At 38.0% G+C, this 20,245-nt stretch overlaps 1 protein-coding gene across 3 annotated transcripts in view; it reads left to right on the top strand.

Annotated features, from left to right (window-relative positions):
- Positions 1-20,245, top strand: part of LOC136344827 (zinc finger protein rotund-like) — a 131,932-nt gene that overhangs the window by 5,322 nt on the left and 106,365 nt on the right. For all 3 annotated transcript variants that reach the window (XM_066292654.1, XM_066292653.1, XM_066292652.1), the window contains one exon: positions 6,460-6,600. In XM_066292654.1, coding sequence (XP_066148751.1) covers positions 6,460-6,600 — 141 coding nt within the window. The remainder of the gene's footprint in view (positions 1-6,459; positions 6,601-20,245) is intronic.

Raw genomic sequence — 20,245 nt, 5'->3', positions numbered from 1 at the left:
TTTCCATTCATTGATTCTGATGCTTGTCGTTTTTGGAATCATCTCGAAGTGCGGTTTTTAAGCTCGTTGTTGTTCAGGAATCAGCATGGTGTCGAACTTATAGAAGAGACCTTAGCTTTGAACTTGCACTTTGTCTGTCAAGGTAGACTGCCCGTTAGGTAACCTCTTACGTGTAGCAATGTGTTACGCGTTAGAAATGTAATTAGAAATTCAAATTTGTAATATTGTTCTGCTAAAGAATAATACATGTAATTCATAAATTTGAATTAATTATAGCATATACGCCGTGCATATTTTATATTAAAATGTATAGTGGTTAATGGATCTTATGCACTTGGCAACGACCATCAGAATGCAAAAAGTCTGCAAATTTATTATTATCGAGATTGATTTGCGTTATGGGTAATTTATCGTGTTCGTGGGTGGCTTGTGTATTATTGGTTTTAATAAGGTCGAGGTAATTGATAATTCACTTAAGAAAACAAAGCGAAGATCGGAAGGTCCAGATTTACGAGAAGACATGGTCAGTCAGTGCAGGATTATACATTAAAATAAACGCGGGAATGAAGGACGAAATGCGACCAACCCCAATGTATTTTCGCTTTATGATGACGTAAAATGGCGTCGTTGTGAACATACCGCGTGTTCTCAGGTGGGTGAACCGACTTGTAAAAGGTAAAAAACGTTCGATTTAAATTAAAATTTTTTTAGATACAGCCCCGCTTGGTTAAGGCCTATTTTCTAACTTAACTTCACTTTTAGAAAATCAAATATGTCTTGGAAATTTTCAAAAAAGCTATTTTCCTGTAGAGTAAAGAGTCTTTTCTGTGTCAAATACGACATTATATTATTAAAAAAAGTTGTTTAGAACTAGGACCTGAGATCAAACGGCAAATATAAAAGCCTTCGGCCAGCCCTGATTTCTCACGTTTTGTCGTATTTCCCATACCAAAAAATATCATTTTTACCAATTTTTATTTTATTAAAATGATGAACTATTATCATCATATAAATTTAAAAATGTATAATTTCATGTTAAACTTAAAGCTCCACTACACGTCCTCAATTTGCACATTTTTCAATAAGGTGTAACACTTGAAAAGCTTAAAAGCTAAAAGCTGCCTGTACGTGTTCTCTGGGAATTAATCAAACTGCTTGTGTTATCTTGTTTTGTAATATTTCTGTCTTAGTTGGTAAGTGGTCTTCATCAACTATTTGTTTATTTCTTGCTCAAGCAAAAAAATCCATTGTCGTTAGATCGGGGTATCTCGGCTGAAGAAATGTCCGGTTCATTCTCCCAAACCGTCTTTCATCAAATTGATCATTTAGCCAAGAAAAGTTTGATACGAGATTATACACTTTTAAGTTTATCTAATGATACAGTTTATCATTTTTATAGAACAAAAATCGGTAAAAATAAGGTTTTTTGACTTGGGAAATACAACAAAATGTGAGAAATCAAAGTTAGGCGAGGGCTTTCATATTTAGCGTATGGAGTTGCGTCCCGATTCTGAACAATTCTTCTTAATAACATTATGCACATTTGACACAGGAACGACTATTTACAGGAAAATAAGATTTTTGAAAATATGATTAGTGTTAACAATTACCCTTTAACTAAGCAGGCATGAGCCCTAAAAAACGCAAGTTTTAGTAGAAATTTTTCGACTTTCTACAAGAGTTGGTACACCCATCCGGGGATGGGCAGTATGGAGAATTCAGAGTAGTTCGTCCTTAATTTTCACAAAATGTTTCGAACTATCACCACTTTCAGGCCTATTCGTACATTTACGCCAAAGGCGCGGATTTGATAGTGCTATCACTAAGTCCAACTTAATCGCCCAGAAATTCTACCTAATTGCTTTCTGCTTATTATGGCTCAGTAAATTCTGGATCTATACATCAATAATAATAATAATTATAATTGTCCTTATTCCATATTAATCGCTAGTATTTATTAAAATATAATAAGCTTATTAAAATCGGCCATAATATTAGCGTTATCAATGCAATTTTGCATTAATTGGGTGGTACGACCGTGACATTTACGATTCAGCAAAAATTGCACGATCGCAGAGCGTGTCCTTGATAAATATGCAGTAAGTGTTGAAGTTAGTTCAATGTTTATCTTGATCGAATTCAAATGGTTCGTGAATGGGAAAAGTGTAAGAAGATGTGAGATTAGGTAGATGTACTAAAGCTCGAGGTATTTCCATATGCCTCCATTTATTTTATAGTTTTTAATCGCTAATGCATACAGAGTAATTTTTTTCATCACTCGTTGCCACGTCAGTCACACTACGAAAATAATGAAAATTAAATTGGTAAAAACGAGAGTAAATGCGAAAAAACTAGTTTGTTGGTTTCGCTCGAGTTTCGTGTGGAAGTTTCTCAATGGATTAACTGAAAAAGCTTATTGATTACTCATACTTCAAACTTTTTATATTGAATAATTTTTAGCTGTTGAGAAAGGCTTTTCACGGAAGCTCCATTTTTATTCGCTCACTTTCTATTTAAACACCTCACACTGTGCCACTCATCGAGAGGATTCCTGTGACTTAGGTCTCGGGATTCCCAGATATCAAAAGCGCGTAACTTTTCAGCCTTCACAGCTAGAGAGTGGAAGTTTGAGCTACAGACTCTTATTAGTTACCTGTACCTTTTAATATTATACATTTTTTGGATTTACATACGGGGCGTGTAAAAATTAGTGCGATATCAGAAGGATATAAATGTGAGCATTAAATGAGAATCTTCCCTGAAGTAATGCCTTTAGGCGGTTCCGGGGGAGAACAACGGTGAAGAGAGGTGGGTTTTTAGTGGGTAGGCGCCTCCCTTCAAGCGAAGTGAATCCCACATAACCTGGTCGCCAGTCCATCAGACCGGGTACCTTTAGAAGGTTCTCCCTCCCTATAAAAAAAAAATAGAAAATGAGAATCTTAAATAGAACACCCTATATTTTTGAATGGCATCTGAAAAATCAATAAATTCTTTATCGAAAAGTATTCTACATTAATATAATTGTTTTCAGTTGTTTTTGAGATATTGGCAAATATTAGAACCTTTGAGAGTAAAAGACACCACTTATCAGTTGATTCGGTTAGGAGAAGGCTATGGGTTAACGACGGAAAATAAACGAAATTGTAACATCCTTTATAATAAACTAGATCTACGTAATATAAATAAATTTAGAGATTTTGCTGAAAATTTTTATAAAAAATTTATAAAGAAATATTTGCCAATATCTCAAAACAAACTAAAAACAATTATATTAATGTAGAATACTTTTCGATAGAGAATTTATAGATTTTTCAGATGCGATCCAAAAATATAGGGTGTTCTATTTAAGATTCTCATTTAATGCTCATATTTATATCCTTTTGATGTCGCACTAATTTTTCCACGCTCTATATGTAAATCCAAAAAATGTATAATATTAAAACATACAAATAACTAATAAGAGTCTGTAGCTCAAATCTCAACTCTCTAGCTGTGATAGCTGAAATGATATGCACTTTTCAATTTAAAGCTGCTTGTTGCCAAATCAGTCAAAAAAAATTATTTCGAAAACGGTTCATCATAACTGTGACATATGATAGATAAACTGGGGTTTAAATCTTTCGGGAAATTCGAAAACGTAATAAAATATAGGGTGTGCCATTTAAAATAACAAAGTTGTTGTCAGTTACACATAGATCTGTCAACGTCGCGACGAAACCAATATTTTAATACAACAGATCCAACTCCATTACATCAGTATCCAAAATTTCAGATCTCTAGCTATATTAGAACCCCGTAAACTTTTAAGAGGACACTCACCGTGAATGACCCTGTATATATATACAGGGCATCCCGTAAGTGTTTCATTATATTTTAGTGGGTAATAGTACATTCAAAAATAATATGACTTCCCACATAAACCATATTCCAATAATGCTTCATTAAGAAGATGCAGGGTGTTAAACTTTACTTAAAAAATCCAGCTTTTATTGATATTCACCAGTGGCGTGGGTACGTAATTTCTGTAACGTTATAGCAAATAAATAATATTTAGAACACATTTAATATTATTAAAACTATTTAGAGGATGATATCGTGCGTGTAGACGGTTTTCAATTTTTTACTAGCAAACGCTATATCGCACGAAAAAGAGTCAAGGGAGCATTTCTCTTCTAAATGAAATTAAACTTCTAAAAATAATTTTTATTTTGATAAAAGGCAGTGGCACACCATTTTTTTCCTTAAAAATGTGTTGAGATGTTTCCGTACCCACGCCACTGGTGAAATTAAAAATAACCTTTTTGCACAAATAAATGCGCCTACATTTACTCTCAAAACGTGTCGAATTTCACTTACATATCTCAAGCGGTTTTGAATATATCAATAAAAGTTGATTTTTTAAATTAAAGTCTAACACCCTGTATCTTTTTAATGAAGGACTGTTGGAATATGGTTAATGTGGGGAGTCATATTATTTTTCAATGTACTATTACCCACTAAAATATAATGAAACACTGATGGGACACCCTGTATAGCGATCGAGTAAAATAGATATTATATTGAAGTCGAATACCTCAGATCTAAAGACTCTGATAGTTCCTTAAAATCTGAACGAGACACAGATTGTCATTTCGGTTGTTTTTGCGAGAATAATCTTGAACTGACGGCCCGTTAATATTTCGCTGAAAATTAGTGCGGAATACCCTTAAATTTAATTATAACGTAAACATAATTTAATTTTATTATACCATAAACGGTAAAGAAACTTACAGAATTGCCGCATACTTTTTTCCATTTTATGTATTAAAAATTTTAAATTGAAATCTCGACGAACATTCCAGAATCTTCGCTGGGCTACGCACCTCCAATTTGAAAGTGCAGTACAGAAACCAAGACAGAAACGCTTCTATATCGCATGACACGAAACTAAAATTAACTAAATATTGATTTAAACTAGCGTAAATGCATACATGCTTGCATGCATTACCATTAAATAGAAAGTTTTTCCATTGCAGAAACAATAAATAACACGAAAAAAACATTCCCATTTTATATAACTCATAGAGGGGCACGACCATTACGTTTATATGGTGGTGATTGTGTTATCACAACCTGTTGTTTCCTTGTTTGCATGGATTCCTCCGATGCCCCTATAAAAGGGGCTCGACGAGAGCCTCAAAACATGCCCACAGTATTCCGAAGTACGTCAATATCTCACAAAGAAGCCCCGAAGAGAGATCCGCCGTATAAAGCTAAATATCACTATCTAAACCGCAACTCTTGCGATAGAAAACCGTCCTATACCAGCTTAATTAGTGCCTCCATCGTTGGGTTTTTGTACGCTTGACGAATCCACGCCAGAATGGTTCATTATTTTTTTCCAGGAGATGAAGAATTTTTTCAGATCGATTGTGTTTCCATTTAAATCTTCTCGTCCAAATACATCGCTCGATCTGTTACGCAATGTCGTCAATTAAGCTGCGGTTTTGTTTTTCTTTCTTGTGGTTTTCTTTCCGTTAGAGCTCGAATACGGACGCGCGATATGATATTTTCCAATTTGTTTCGTTTTTTTTTTCAAGCCAATTCTAAATTTTTCTCCGATAAATTTGCTTAAAAAAAATTACCGATTACTCGCGGACGATCCTGTCGCAATGCCCGATGTGGAGGAACACGAGAACGGGAGTGAAAAGCACCACATGCGGCGAAAACACCATTAAACTGCTCTGAAGAGTCAGTCGACTGCACCGAAAATACGTATTTCCGATCAGCGCGCGGCAAAACGCTGAAGGCGCACGCAAATGCTGCCTCGTATTTTCGGCACGCTGTTTTCCTTGCTGCCATATGACAGGCTTACATAAGAATAATACGAGCACAGATACCTCTGGAAAATAAGAATGTACAGCAATTTGCATGACACCAACAACGGGGTGTTTCAACGTTGTGTGAACAATGTCCTTGTTTATTCATGTGAGAAGCTAATTCAACAAAACTTTCTGCGTTACAAAGTTGATTTCTGCTGTAAAAACTGGCTTGGTAATATAAAATTGCAAATATTACCAGCTTTTCCAAACCAGTAGCAGGCAGCTTAATTGGATCTATTGCTTATCGTTCTCAGCGTCTCAATAATAAAAAGTATCGTTCATTACAAGTCCGAAATGCATTGTTCCGGGTTTACATGATTTCCGGTATTCGGCTCCGTCTTACATGGGAATTTGTCTTGCGCGCACGGAAAAACGTTATTTTCCGGACTCGACGACGGAATTGACAAAAAATAAATCGCTTATATTTTCGAGTTTTTGCGAACGTTATGGATATCAGGAAATTTCTGATACCTGCACTTCAAGCCACGTCTGAGTTGTGAAAAAAATTTATCCCTGAATGTGTGTTACACGCAGGAATCCTAGGAATGTTCGGTGGTTCTTTAATGTCTCTCAAAACTAATAAAAACTTTTTTTTCAGATGAATATGTACCCATGGTACCGTGACTCCGTGGGAGGTCATCAGTTGGGCCAGCTTTGCGCTCCCATGGCGACAACCATTAAGACTGAAAATGGCTACAACGACTGTATGCTGGCTTTGGATTATGCCACCCAAAGCAAGGTAGAATTTAAACACCTTTTAGTCCCATCATTGTTTCTATTTCCGCGATCGTTTCATCACATGAAACAAGGCGAAACCCTACTTAATTGTTCTGGTAAAGTCACGAAACAGACGTCAAAAATGTCAACCGTCGTCATTTGTTGGGCCAATGGGCATGGGTCTTGGTCAGGTGGGCCACGCCCACGTATGACCATAAACATGCGGCTGGTAGCAAGAGCTTAAATTGTAAAAACAAAGCCATTTGGAATACGTGATGCGACCAACAACTGGAATGATAATGCGTTTCGTCTCAGTTGGAATACGTAAATATAGGTACTTCGTTTCGTGCAATCATGGCAATAATTCCGATGATATCGATTGCGGGGAGTTAGTTTTGTCGAATTTCGATCTCGAAGCGATTAAAAAGGCATCCGAATGAGAAGAAAAAGACGTCGAGGAACACAATGGGCAACAATTTCGCAAATTCGGAAGCGGCTACCCGTTTTGTCCAAAGTTAGCTTATTATGTGCCGGCAACTATAACGTGTCCCCGTCGTTTTAGAGACTGATGGCTTTTCGGAAACGGGTTTTCTACGAATGCGAACCTTTGATACATTCCTGCTACTTTGATGACTAGAAGCCGACCGAGCAGGTTGATGCAGTGAGTCGAATTTCTAGAATTCAGTTTTAATTTTTCGATGTAATATGTATACACGAGGAGGGAGAACTTGCTAGATAATATCTAGATATGCTATCAACTCAGCAATTAAACGAGATCGAGTGTGTTAGACGAGATGGTAATGCTGAAACGAGGAGGATGTCGCAGGTCCGACATTTTGCGGCATCAACTTGTGAATGGTCTTTTAGAGAGTTGCCAACAATAATCCTCAATAATTTTTCAAAGTTCCTTGAGAAATCACCAGAATTCCTTTAGAAATTTCCAAAATTTAATGCGGATTTCTCGGGGTTTTAGAATTCCAAATTGGGAATATTCTAATAGGATACGGCCTAAATGCCGATATGAGCGTACATTCTATTCAGGTTTCTGTTAAAATATTTTTAGAAATCTATAAAATTCCACGAGAATTCGTCAGGTTTTCAAGTGGAATCTTAAAGAAAAGGAACAGACACTTTTTCAACATAAAAATGTTCCAGTTGGAAAGATCACTGAGACTTCTAGAGACCATTTAGGAACACAAATTGCCAGACAAAGCCTTATCAAACTCTTCAGTGATGGCCATTCTTCTTGAAATTCTCAACTTTTTCTGAGAATCTACCGAGCATCTAACAGCGTTTGAAGGGAATTGAATTGGTTTCCTAAATGAAGAACTTTACACGAAGAAAATCCTTAAATTTGCTAAGATAATTCAGTAGATTTTCGGTAGGGTTTCCGAATTTTGTCGGTTTTCAACAATTTTCCAAATTAATATCAATTGCTAGGAAAGTTGAAAACCCCGACTGAACGTATAGCAAAAGTTTCATAGAATCATCCGGAAACTTACCGATCTCGGTTTGATTAAATTAAGAACTCTAGAGCAATTCACGACTAGATAAGCTACTTCACCTTGAAATGAAATCACAATAATACATGCAAAATTTTCTAATTCTTTTATTTGATCAGAAACTGCATCGACTGAGTGCTCCAGATGAAAGTGTCTGATGTCTCTTCACAATTTATCGAATAAATTCTATTTTTGATACTGCCATTTACTGGCTGTGAACATCGGTGGAAGTGGAACGTCCATGATTCTTCGTTTCAATGTTCGTGTCGCTCAATGAGTTCTCAGGCCCGACCATCCTGCTTTCCGGGCACGTACAAATGTAATCCCATTTTCTAGAATTTCCTTAAATGATTTAGGTCTCAATTTTTGTACCGTTTCATATGTACGATTCGGTCAATGTCTTTTAGATATCGCTGCCCAGGTGACATGTTCTCTTCACTCATCAATCTCAATTTCCATGGCCTGATGGCTTACTGAGACTGGTGTCGTCGGACTCACCCTGGGAAAATTAAAAACGGGCATATTCCACGACCGGAAACACGAATTAAAAATCAAAACCTGCAGGCCTTTCTGGCATGTGATTCTATGCCTGACCCAACCTGATCCACATACGCGTCTGCATAATAAACAGCATCAGTCTCATTAGTAAAAAGGTCCCACCAGCAAACGAAATAATTAATCTAATTAAAATAGTTTCACAAACGGAACCTTCGTAACGAACCAAGTATTAGTAAGTATATGGTGTAGTTGTATGCACAGCGCAGTGGTAATAAGGTCTCCTGTCATTTCAGCAATGTCATCAGTACATTTTCGATCAAAAACGGTTATTAAAACGACTGAGCTGAGCATAAAATTATCATTCCTGTCGTACGCGCCCAGCAATAACCGAATAGCTGGCAAGCGCGCAAAAAAAATTAAGAACCACATTTTTCAGACACCTTGACCCGTCTTGTACCCAACATGGAAAAACTAGATTAAGTCCCGTCTCGAGCGACGACACTGCCTTGCTGCGTGCTGAAGATGCCGGGAAATGTTTCATTGCGCCTCTCGGCACCAGTTGCTGGAAATTGGTTTGCCATTTGTTATGGTATTTTAATGTTGGAGTTATCAAACGGTCTAAGCGGTGACAGGAATGCTCTATCATATGGTACTGATCAAGGACTGACCAGACACTTCAGTGCAGCTGTCCAAAACTTAAATTCCGTGAAGGTTTATTGATCATCGTCAGCGACTTGAGATTTTGGTTTATGAGAATATTTTTTTAAGATTAACGAGAATAACATCGCAATTTCCTCGTCGGAAATATGCAGTTTCTCTAGAGTTTTGATATTTCTGAAACAATTATTCTTTTCGTGCCAAACATTTCGTTAGAGGTTAGCTTGGGCTCCGTTAGTCCTCGCATCAGTTTATCCATTCGTTTTCGTAAGGGTGGTAAGGGGATGCCACCGAAAGCTGTGTTTTTTCCAATGGTGACATGTGCAGTGGCGTAGGAGGATTCATTTCAGAGTAATAATTCTTCAAATTCATTAAAAGTCTTCTAGAACTTCCTCATAAAAAAAAACTTTTTTTTGTCAGCTTGATCTTCACTTGAAACGCCACTGGTTCATTTGCGTTGCTGAGGAATGAGGGAGAAAATTGTGCTCTGTCCGACGGTCAGCAGCGCAGAAACTCTTAACAACTGTCAAAAATTTAACCACCAACTCCACTCTAATCTTATCAAACGAGGCATCGCAGATCAGACTAGACGATTCCCTAAGATCGAAGAGGCAATACACGACCCGAGAAGCCGATCTGATAAACATCGACTATTGATCTTGTATCTCTGTTAATTAATTGATCGCCTAAGGACTACGCGCTACCGTCAATTACCGTAAAACTGCGTTACGGTGACGTCACGGGGAAACGAAGAACGGGCCTACTATAGAGATAGAGCCGCCATCCGTAGACGAATTCTTTGATTTAGCACAAAAGCCGAGGAATGCGGTGCTGTTAGTGTTTGAACGGGTGTCGTACTTGCTCCTTTGGGAAGTTGTTAATTAGTTAATAATGCGGATAATTAACACTTGGCGGCGGGTAAAAAGTGCTATTTTTCTAACGAGGGGCCTCTGGGTTGCTGCCTGATTGCCTATGACAGACTATTACACGTCGTTAAGGAGCTGAGCCTCTATATGCTCCGATACGGCTAATTAGTGTTGTATTGGAAATTGCGCAAAAAGGGAAAATAATGTCATCTTGTTGTCTTGAAAATGTAGTTTTATCTGATCGCACGTATTACCACCGTAGAAACCAGATATCGATACGGATTTTTCCTCTTTTAATGTCGGTGTCTTTCCCACAAGGAAATAAATTCTCGCTGCCTCATACATTGGCCCTTTTTTGGATTGACCTATACCCGATGACGAAATCGCTGGTGAATGTTAGTTTGCCCCCATTAGGAGTTTTGCAACTTCAATGCATTGGCCCGCACATTTACCAGATCTGTCTCCATTGGATCGTTATTTATGGGGAAATATGAAAGGTCTCATTTATAAATTTGTACCCAGCGATATTAATGAACAGGATTTTTGATGCTACCACCAAACGGCACGACTTGAAATGATAGCTGGTGACGGTTGACGAAAATTGACATTTGAATTGGGCTCCGGTATCGGACGCCTTACACATGCAGAAGATTCAAAACTCGCACGTATACATGTAAATCCGTATTCGAACTGGAATGAGAAAACGGTCGTCGAGAAGCATATTTATCTTCCGTGGTCTCGTTCGGGGATTATAATATAGAGGCATGTTTGGTGGCATTATCTGGTGACTGAAATCGGCAATACGGCCCCACTTGTCGCGCTCTTAAATATATGGCCTTATCGGTCGGCGGCATCTCGCCTCCGCTACTGTGCGGTCTTGACTCTCCCTCCTATTTCGATGTACTTGTGGATATTTGCCAGTTAAATTACTGTCGAGGCACTCTATACGATACAAGAGTAGTAAATACTCGCCCCTCCCAGAGCGACAGTCCAACCACCAACACTCCAAAATTTATACCTCTTTAGCGCACGAAGAGTACATTTACTACTTATTGACTTTTTACAGGCAAATCAGCCGCAACTAACGATCGAATAGGAAAATCATCGGGTTTTTTTGCTCAGAAACCGTAATCAGAGACAAAAGAAACGGGCAAAAGACATCGGATCCATCTTCTGGGTGACGCCAGCGGCGCGTGAACCTTCACAGTCAATTATTTACCTATACGCGAGACGAGAAAAACCAGTTGCACGCTATATTAATTATTGACTTGTATGAACTTGAACCGAGTCCAATAATTTCATAATTAATAAATTGCTTACGCTTAAGGAAAATTACCGCTTCATGGTGACCCTTCGCATGATGTTATGTATTGTGTTCATGTGGAAACTCGCATTATTGGATTGACCCCGTTAGAGTTCTATGCAGAATTCAACTTTGTTTGCGCAAGGTATTTGGTTTTTTTGTCGTAAACCATAAGATAATAACACTCTCTTTGCACACTAAGCGGATCTACATATGTGCAGGTACAGGGAAACCGTTTTTCGGGGGCTCAAGCATGGCATTTCGATTCTTTGAATGGCAGCGTGCTTATTACGGCAGGACTGCATAACTACAAGTTAAATAAATGTCGCCTTCGATACCTCAGGAATTCCGACCAATTCGGGTATATTCAAAAAATTTCAAAGTGGCACTTTCAGCGAGTTCCACGTGGCCCCACGGATCTGGAAACTTTAACCTTCAGCGTTGAAGCGACAGCGACAAGACAGAACCGGTCGTTTCTACTAGGCGGTCGCCATAGAAACGGTGAAAAGAATTCAGTGGCTGGATCATCTGGTCAACGGATATATTTTTCAAAAGTCCTGTCAACTATAAATTACTAATCACCCTTTATGCACTATTTGCTATAAATTAGTTGTTTCATGATTACTGATTCTAAATTTTTTGCCTCATATAATGGCGGCGCAGTGCAGCTGCGTCCAAATGGCCTACGTGAGATCATGAAATTTTAATGTAATTTTAAAGTTAAATTCATTCGAGAACTGATACTGAATCACTTAAAAGTGTTAAAACAACCGTGGAGGTCCTAAGTGGCGTCACTTCCATATCACGCTTAAGTACCTCCACTTTTTAATTTTTTGGGTTGTTATAACGCGGTCGCTTCCAATTAATTGCCATTTCTAAATAAAATATGGATGGTCGCAGCCACTATCATTTTGCACTTTGACGTGACGGAGACTATGAGGTGACCGGCTTCAGCGGCCATGGGGTCACCTTCACCTTTGACTCGCATAGGGGGTTCCAAAGAGATTCCATAGGGCGTTGGTTATCAGAACAGAAACTTGGCGAATGAATTCTGCAAAAAATATATTAAAGCACTAGTAACTCTACCAAAAAGTGGGAGAATTTTGTGGTACCCGCCAACTTTTAAATCCTCGATAAACGGAAGACGAAAAGTCGAAAATTAGACCTGTAAGCTCTCGATTGCATTAAGAAACGGCACCATCAACGGCTGAGACAAGATCAGCATAATTGAAATGTAAATGGGAACTCATTTGTTTTGGTTCGATTACTCGGGTTTTATTGATGAGCCGTCTCCCCATTATAATTCGCTTTTCATGCAAAGTATATGGGGGGACATTTGTGCCCCCGGTCCGCTTATCGGTACGTCGAGGAAATAAAACCGTATATCTAGTGAAGAAAACAAAAATAATTATGTCTTAATTGAGGCCGTTCAACTCCATTTGGGGACGCATTAAGGACTTTAATGATGAGCTGTGACTTAAGTCAGCGCTACGTCCAACCAAGTATTAACTCTAAGGTAATTTTTACCGGGAAAATCGGAATTGCGTCCTGATTACAACCTTTCGGTCTTAATAACGTCGTTAGCGCAGGAGCACTTTAAAAATGTAAGAGTAATTGCTTTATTACTTTACTATTTCATTATAATACATGCAGGAAGTACCCTAGAATTCCGTCTAATTAAGGCCAAAAATTTCCAGGGCGAAATGTCGCCTTTGCAATTGACAATTCAGACTCGCGCATTACAAAATACCTCATTCATGCCTCGGCAAATGAACTGACATTCACTTACCGCATTATATACGTTAAGTTAATGCGTTCTCACCTTATACGTACATCATTAATGTAACATTGACATTGAAGTGAAGTAACAAACTCCTTTTAAGACGGATAATATGCGAATTTCTCCTTGATAGTGAATATAAGATAGGTTTGTTGACCTAAATAGGGGATTAAATCGATAGTAATGGTCGGGGACGTGTTGCTATCGGCCAACTGAGGCATTCCTAACAAATTTTTGTTTTTAATTTGGATTTTTACACCTTGGAACGGTCAGCTTGCAATTATCGTGATAGATGTGTGAAATGTGTATATCTTATTCCCACTTATTAACTTCGAGCTTGCTGCGTAATGAAGATATTTTCCCACTGTATAAGTTAGGGGCAGTGAGGGTCATCGTCACATGTATACACTGTGTATAAATAGTCCGGCAACCGTGAAGTAACTCGAGAAATATGCAATTTATTGAGAGATACTTTACATAAAGATTGAAGGAGTTTAAAAGTTCTGCCACAATGCGACATTCAGAAATACAGGAAGTGCGTCACAAAGTAGCCGTTAACTGAACTTAAGTTTTTTCTTGTGGAATGGAAAACTTTTTACTACTTTTTCTGATTCACCCTCGCATTCAGAACACGTTTCCCGTAAGATGTCCTAAGGCTAACAGTTCAGCAGCGATTGCGGGCGTAAAGAAAACCAAACGAACTAACATATTTGTATGGGATTAAGTGCTCAAAATGCGCAGATACGACATATCTGACGATCTAGAAAGCCATTCTGAGTTTCATTAATAAGGGTGATAATGGCTTGTCTTTTTTTGTGTAATCCATCTAGTAATCGGCTTGCTTATTATGCAGCTTGGATAGGACGTGGAGATAAAATAGAATGGTCCCCAAGATCACCGGACTTGACGTCTCAGGACTATTTTCTATGGGGCCTCTCAAAAAATAAGGCGTATGCCAGGAAACCGGTAGATGTAAGCTAGTTAAGAAGAAGAATTACTGACGAATTCCGTCTCGTTATAGTTCAAATGCTGGAACATGTAGTCGAGAAGTTCTATTACAATTCAGTTCATTGTCAAGTCGTTCAGGGGGCACATTTTGAGCACTTCCTTCAACAACAATAAGTTCAGTTACATAAGAACAATTTTCTTTTTTTTCTTTTTTTTTTCTTTAGTTTTGCAGTAGCTACTGAACTGTTAAAGTTAGCCATAGGATATGTTACGTGTAATGTGTTCAGAATGCGAGGGCGAGTCAGAAAGTGTCATAAAAAGTTTGCTATCTTATAAGAAATACACAACTTCAATTTACTGCTAATTTGTGACACATCCTGTATATTTCTGAATTCGGCAGAATGGTAGAATTTTGAAATTCCTTCAGTTTTCATACAAAGTTTTTTTTATTGTATATTTTTCAAGATATTTCCGGGTTGCCGGACTTTTTGTACGCAGTCTATAGCGGAAAATCCTAGGCGGATAAGAACGCTCCCTGAAAATCCTTTTTACACCGATCAGACGAGAGCATTACATGTGTGACATTTTCTCATCTTCCGCTTATGGCCATTTTTTCACAGTTGCCGAATTTAGCCAACGAGTGAGGTTAGAAATTCGGCTAATATCAAACGTCATTAATAGGAATGTGTCGACTTTCTAACTTCAGGCATGTGTCAAACTTGGCATATGTCACTGTCCTTAATTTACAGAGGAAAAAACATCTGTCTTGCATAGTAACCTGAGACCTGTTGAGCGTTCGCATGACATATACCAAGTGGTTCTTTGGCGCTCGTCCGGTTATTTCTAATATGCAAATTACACATCACAAATACCTCCTAAACAATAAATAAAAATACCTACGCAAGTTCTTTTTCTGCAAACCTCGGCTATTTCAATAACATAATTCCACGGCTTAACGGTTGCTTTCCAGCTAAAACTGTCGAATCGATTACTAAAAGTGTATTAAATTTTTTAATGCGGATCTTTATTAAACGTTCATTACATTATATACGGAAACTTGATAAATTTATTGAAAAATGAGTTTTATGAAATGCAGCTGCACGTCATGGAAAAGGCGACGTAACCACATAACTGATGGATTTGCGATAGTTCGGCATCTTTAAGCAATGGCACGGTTCAGACTTAGAACAATCAAAATTACTAGAAATGATGATTAAAAGCGTAAAATAGTTGCGATACATAAAACGATAAACTATTGTTTTATAGAAGAAGTGCATAACGAGTATTATGAAATACGAGAACAGATTAGTTGAAATTTCCTTTATAGTTTATTATTACTTTTAGGTACTGGATAAAGCATGAATTATGAAGTTGGTTAAGATTATTTCATGTTCTAAAATTTTAGAAACCTTATCAGTTCTAATTAGGGTAAATCAACAGGTTAGGTTTGATTAAGGAAGATACATATTATGGGTCATGATGCGATCACGGTCCCATTGCGGTCCGGTCACTATTTCATCACACCTCGGTCACAGTCCTATCAGAGATTCAACGATAGAGAACGCGTGTTATAGCAGGTTTGTTTCAAAAGAAATAAATGGTTAGAGATGTGCGCAGTATACCAGTCGGGATTCTTTGCATATATCTCTGGGTGTTTCTTACGATCCGACAATGGGTTTCTGTCCTGTTGGAACAAACCTCATTTTGAACCTGATCGATAAGAAGAATTGCCCTTTATTGTGAAAAAGGTGAATTGAAAAATTAGGAAAGTTTGAATACTTCTTGGACAAATTGTGAAAATCAATTCAGCTGACTCCAGTTTCGGTAAAATTAAGACGTAGGGCGTATATTGGCTCTTAAGTCTCGATTTCATCGCCGCCTAGAGTTATGCAGGCCATTAAACTGACATGTGCTAATTGGGATTAACGTCAGTGCTGTCACTGCTGTCAAAGCTGTTGAGTTCGACTAGTTTCGCGACAAAATAACAATTACGTTATTAATTAGACATTTGACAGACTCAGATATTAATTTTTTTTGCTTTCAAATTCTTCCTGCGTATTTTAGCAAATATGGTGCGAAAGCGAAGGAGTCTGGGCTGCGCAAATTGATTAAATTTTTAAGTAGAGTTGCTCACTGCAGTCGCGAGCAGAGACAATTGAATTTTAGAAGTTGACAATTGACTTTTCTGACATAACGGTCACCCTAATATGAAATCTTCCGCCTTCATTTGCAAGCGTTTCCACGCTATTTCAATCCTGATGCGATTCCGAAACACGGCGAATTAAAAATATTGATCGATATATTTTTTGCTTCTGCACGATAGCATAATTTCATATGCTTAAACTGTTTTAGAACATAAATACGTTGATTTATTGGACATTTTGCCATGACTAATTAAATTGCAAATATTAATGTGAGAAATTGCAAAAGGTAATGTGAGAGTGCAAATGAAAAAAAATCCCATGAAGTAACATTTAGCTTTGCCATTGGTATACTTCTGGACATCAACGGGCAAGTCCAAAACACTAACTGTTCTTTGAAAAAACCGAAAATTCTAATAATTTTCTGACCTACACAGGTCCAATATCAGTTAATCGATCTTTCGGAAAGATTCTAGAAATCCACCGATAGAGTCACGAGCGCAAATCACCGCAATCGACTCCCGACCATTGTTGCCAACTTGACTTGAAATTCCTTGGTTTCGCGCCCACATGAGTGTCCAGAATTGAATTGAAAAATTGAAAAATGAACCTAAAAATTTGTTCTAACATTAAATCTGCGAAGGTGTTATGTAACTAAAATCATTAGTGGTTTACGTCCGGTTCTAGAGTGAGCTAAATAAACCTTGACAGGAGGATATCCGTGTTTAATCATTAGCTGAAATGTCGTTTTACATTAATTAATATCTTGTCTTCGAGATGCTGCTGTCTGATCTCGATCAATTAAGCTAATTCGATTACCGCAACTTGTGATTAGCACTTGAAGTACACCTCTAGTATTTCCTCTATATGAGCTGGAAATGTCACAGAATTGTCCCTATATCATAATGAATTATTCCAACATAGGCGTGATTATCAGTGCTAATATCTCTAGGCTATTGACACAATATTTGCAATTTCCTTCTCAGCAAGCAAACAGCTTCCAAACGAGATCGCATGAATTAACATAAAATAAGGTTTTATGGAAAACTTAAACACACAATAATTATCCAGGATGCAAGGTCAGTCCTGCAAATTAAAGTATTACCAGAGCTTTAGCCGTCTCTGTAATAACAAATTAATCTCAAATTATGGCAATCATGTAATAATTGAGCTATTCAGGGGAACGCGGCGTGAGTGAACCTCAGCGTAAAAGCGCTGCTCGCGTCTCGATTCACCATCGTCTCCCCTATAACTGCTCTTAGCTCCAGTTTCACATTATGATGATATACAATGTAGAAGCAGTCCATCCCCTATAATCCAGCTAATTAATAATGACCAGGTGAGTTAATGAGTATAGACAGTAGGCGAGAAGGTACTTATGTTAAATTAGGTTTTAACGTTTAATCAAATGTCTTTAATGTAATTATCGAGCACACTGATGCCTCTTTGATTTATCTACTGGTTTTTGAATAAGGATGAATTTGAGAAGCGTCGTTTTATTTTTTGAGTTCCTGCAAAATTAAGCATGAAATGAAGGCTCTCTACTTAATAACCATTTTATGGAGTTTTACTGCTCAATCTCAGGTACTAATTGCCAACGGCACCGATCGGTTGCAAACGGTTTAGAGGCTACAAAATATGTGTAAAACTTCCCTTGTGACATGAATCTTCGCGTTTTATGTCCATAATTCCGCGTCCCCGATGATTGGACGTCATTATAAGCTTTTATGGCGTTTAACAGCCAAATGATAATTAGAAATAAGTGATTATTGACTTTTGATTTAAGTAGAAAGCCATCGGGTTCGGATTAGTAACGGACGAATTAACGACATCTTTTAAATAGGTCCGATCCGGATGATAACGCGACTGCCCATTAAAACTTTAATTAGGGACTGGTTTCATTTTTAATTTTGGATGCAATAATTAGTGGAAGGAGGAGTTGATTAGTTCCGTCGTAACGGACATTATTCCCGCTTAGTGAAGACGTCAATGGAATTTGTCTTCCTGTTCTCTCTGCGGCGCGCCTCTGGATCATAGAAAGTAGAAATGAATGGGGTCGCATCGGCATGGGCCGTAACAGAATTTTGGCCCTGGCGAAGCCTCAAGAGCACGTATAAAATTCCTAGGTATTCATTCAGATGTATGCAATAATCACAATTAATTCAGGCTATTTGGGCCATGAAACTCGGTCTTTTTTCGTTGATTCCGATTCGTTAAATCATCATGCTTCCGGTCCAAAGAACTGAAGCAAATCTCTCCTGGTATCTGGTCAAACTGGACTTAGGAAAGTTATCAGGGCAGTCCAGATTGCTGGGAGCATTGCGGACGGCGACTCAATAAATTAAGAAACTTAAGTGGAATGTTCTCACCTTAATTCAGAAATTGAACGAACCAGATGAGAAAATCGAAAACGTGAAAATGAAGACGCCGAATTGGCCAGCTTTGCGGTTTCCATGGAAACGACATTTCAGGCAAACTTCGCAGGACGTTGGTCCAGTGATCTGGTTTAGGCTTGATAGTAATCTTGGGCATCGAGGGGATTTTTCAATTCGCCGGGGATGATGTCGATAATCCACTGTAAAACGGAAGCAATTATAAAACCCTGAGCAAACTAATTTTCCACGTCGTTTTCTATGTCACTCCCAGACACAAAGCGAAGTTCTAACTGTTAAAGTTTATATTGCGGGCGAACCGGAATAAATTCAGACCAATGGCGATGCAGTATAACGAAACTGCAACATAACCTTGTTAGTAAAGGAATCGAATGAATGAATACGAACCAAAACAAAACGTTGGCCGCGTCCTTAAAGAAAATTGATGTGCTTAGATCCGCTACATTATTTCGCTGGAAGCGGAAAAAAGTGAACACATCGAAAGTCAGGGCGACCGAGGACAAAAGACGGTGCGGCGCCGGTTCATTTGTCATGACATCGGTGCTGTCACTTCCGGCGCTCTGCTATAGAGTGGCTCAAAGAACGAGAAATTTCTCATCCAAACGCATTACTGCAAAAAGTCTATTTGCAATTAAACTAAAGAAAGACGAACCGAAGCAAACTAGATTAAATCAACTTGAGTTTTGCATTCGTGCCCCTACTTTTTGCAATACCCGAGCGAGCCATAGACCCCGAAGGAGATCCTAATGCATTGACCAGTAGCAATAACCTGTCCTCATTGTTACGGCAATTTTACGGAATTCTTTGTATCAGCCCATCATCCTCTTACCAGCAAGTAATACCCAAAGTAATTACGCGGAGCGCCGCCGCCAACGATTCCAGTTTAATTAAAATCTCGAAAAGTACAAGTCATGTTCGGTAGTTCCACTTGTTCACTCAGTGACGTAGACGTTTAATTATAATATTTTTTCGAAAATTCTCTTCATGCGGTTTCGGATTTTTAGGTTAGACAGGTAGGTGCACGCCAGCTAAAGCCCGTCTTACACGTTGCACAAGTTTTTGATCTTGAAAATCCCGATTGCAAGTTAAATCCGAAGAAACTTGAAGAAATATATTAGGTCGTACGGAAAGTTTCTCGTGAAAATGCGCTTAAAGAAACCTCAATTATATATCAAGTGCTGCATATTTTCCTTAACTGTCAGTGTAAACATGACCCTCACATTGAACTGTCAACGTAAACATTTGTCTCACATTCAGTTGTCAGTGTAGACATTTCCCTCAGATTCAACTGTCAGTATAAACATAATGCACACATTCAACTGTCAATGTAAACATTTTTCTCACATTTAACTGTCAGTATAAACATGATCGTCAAATTCAACTGTCAGTATACACATTTTCCTCACATTCAATTATTAATGTAAACATCCATTAGAACAAAAGAAAATCTATTTGGGCAAAACAAACTTTTAAAGTAAACAAGAACCGACAGCAGTATTTTTTCCCCACATGAGGTTTCATTCGCGTTAACGAGGGGCATAGTTCCGCCTCTGGTTTTAATGAAGTATCTACGGGTAAA

Source organism: Euwallacea fornicatus, chromosome 18 (assembly GCF_040115645.1).
Source record: "Euwallacea fornicatus isolate EFF26 chromosome 18, ASM4011564v1, whole genome shotgun sequence".
Lineage (NCBI taxonomy): Eukaryota > Metazoa > Arthropoda > Insecta > Coleoptera > Curculionidae > Euwallacea > Euwallacea fornicatus.
This window is presented reverse-complemented; position numbering and strand designations above follow the sequence as displayed.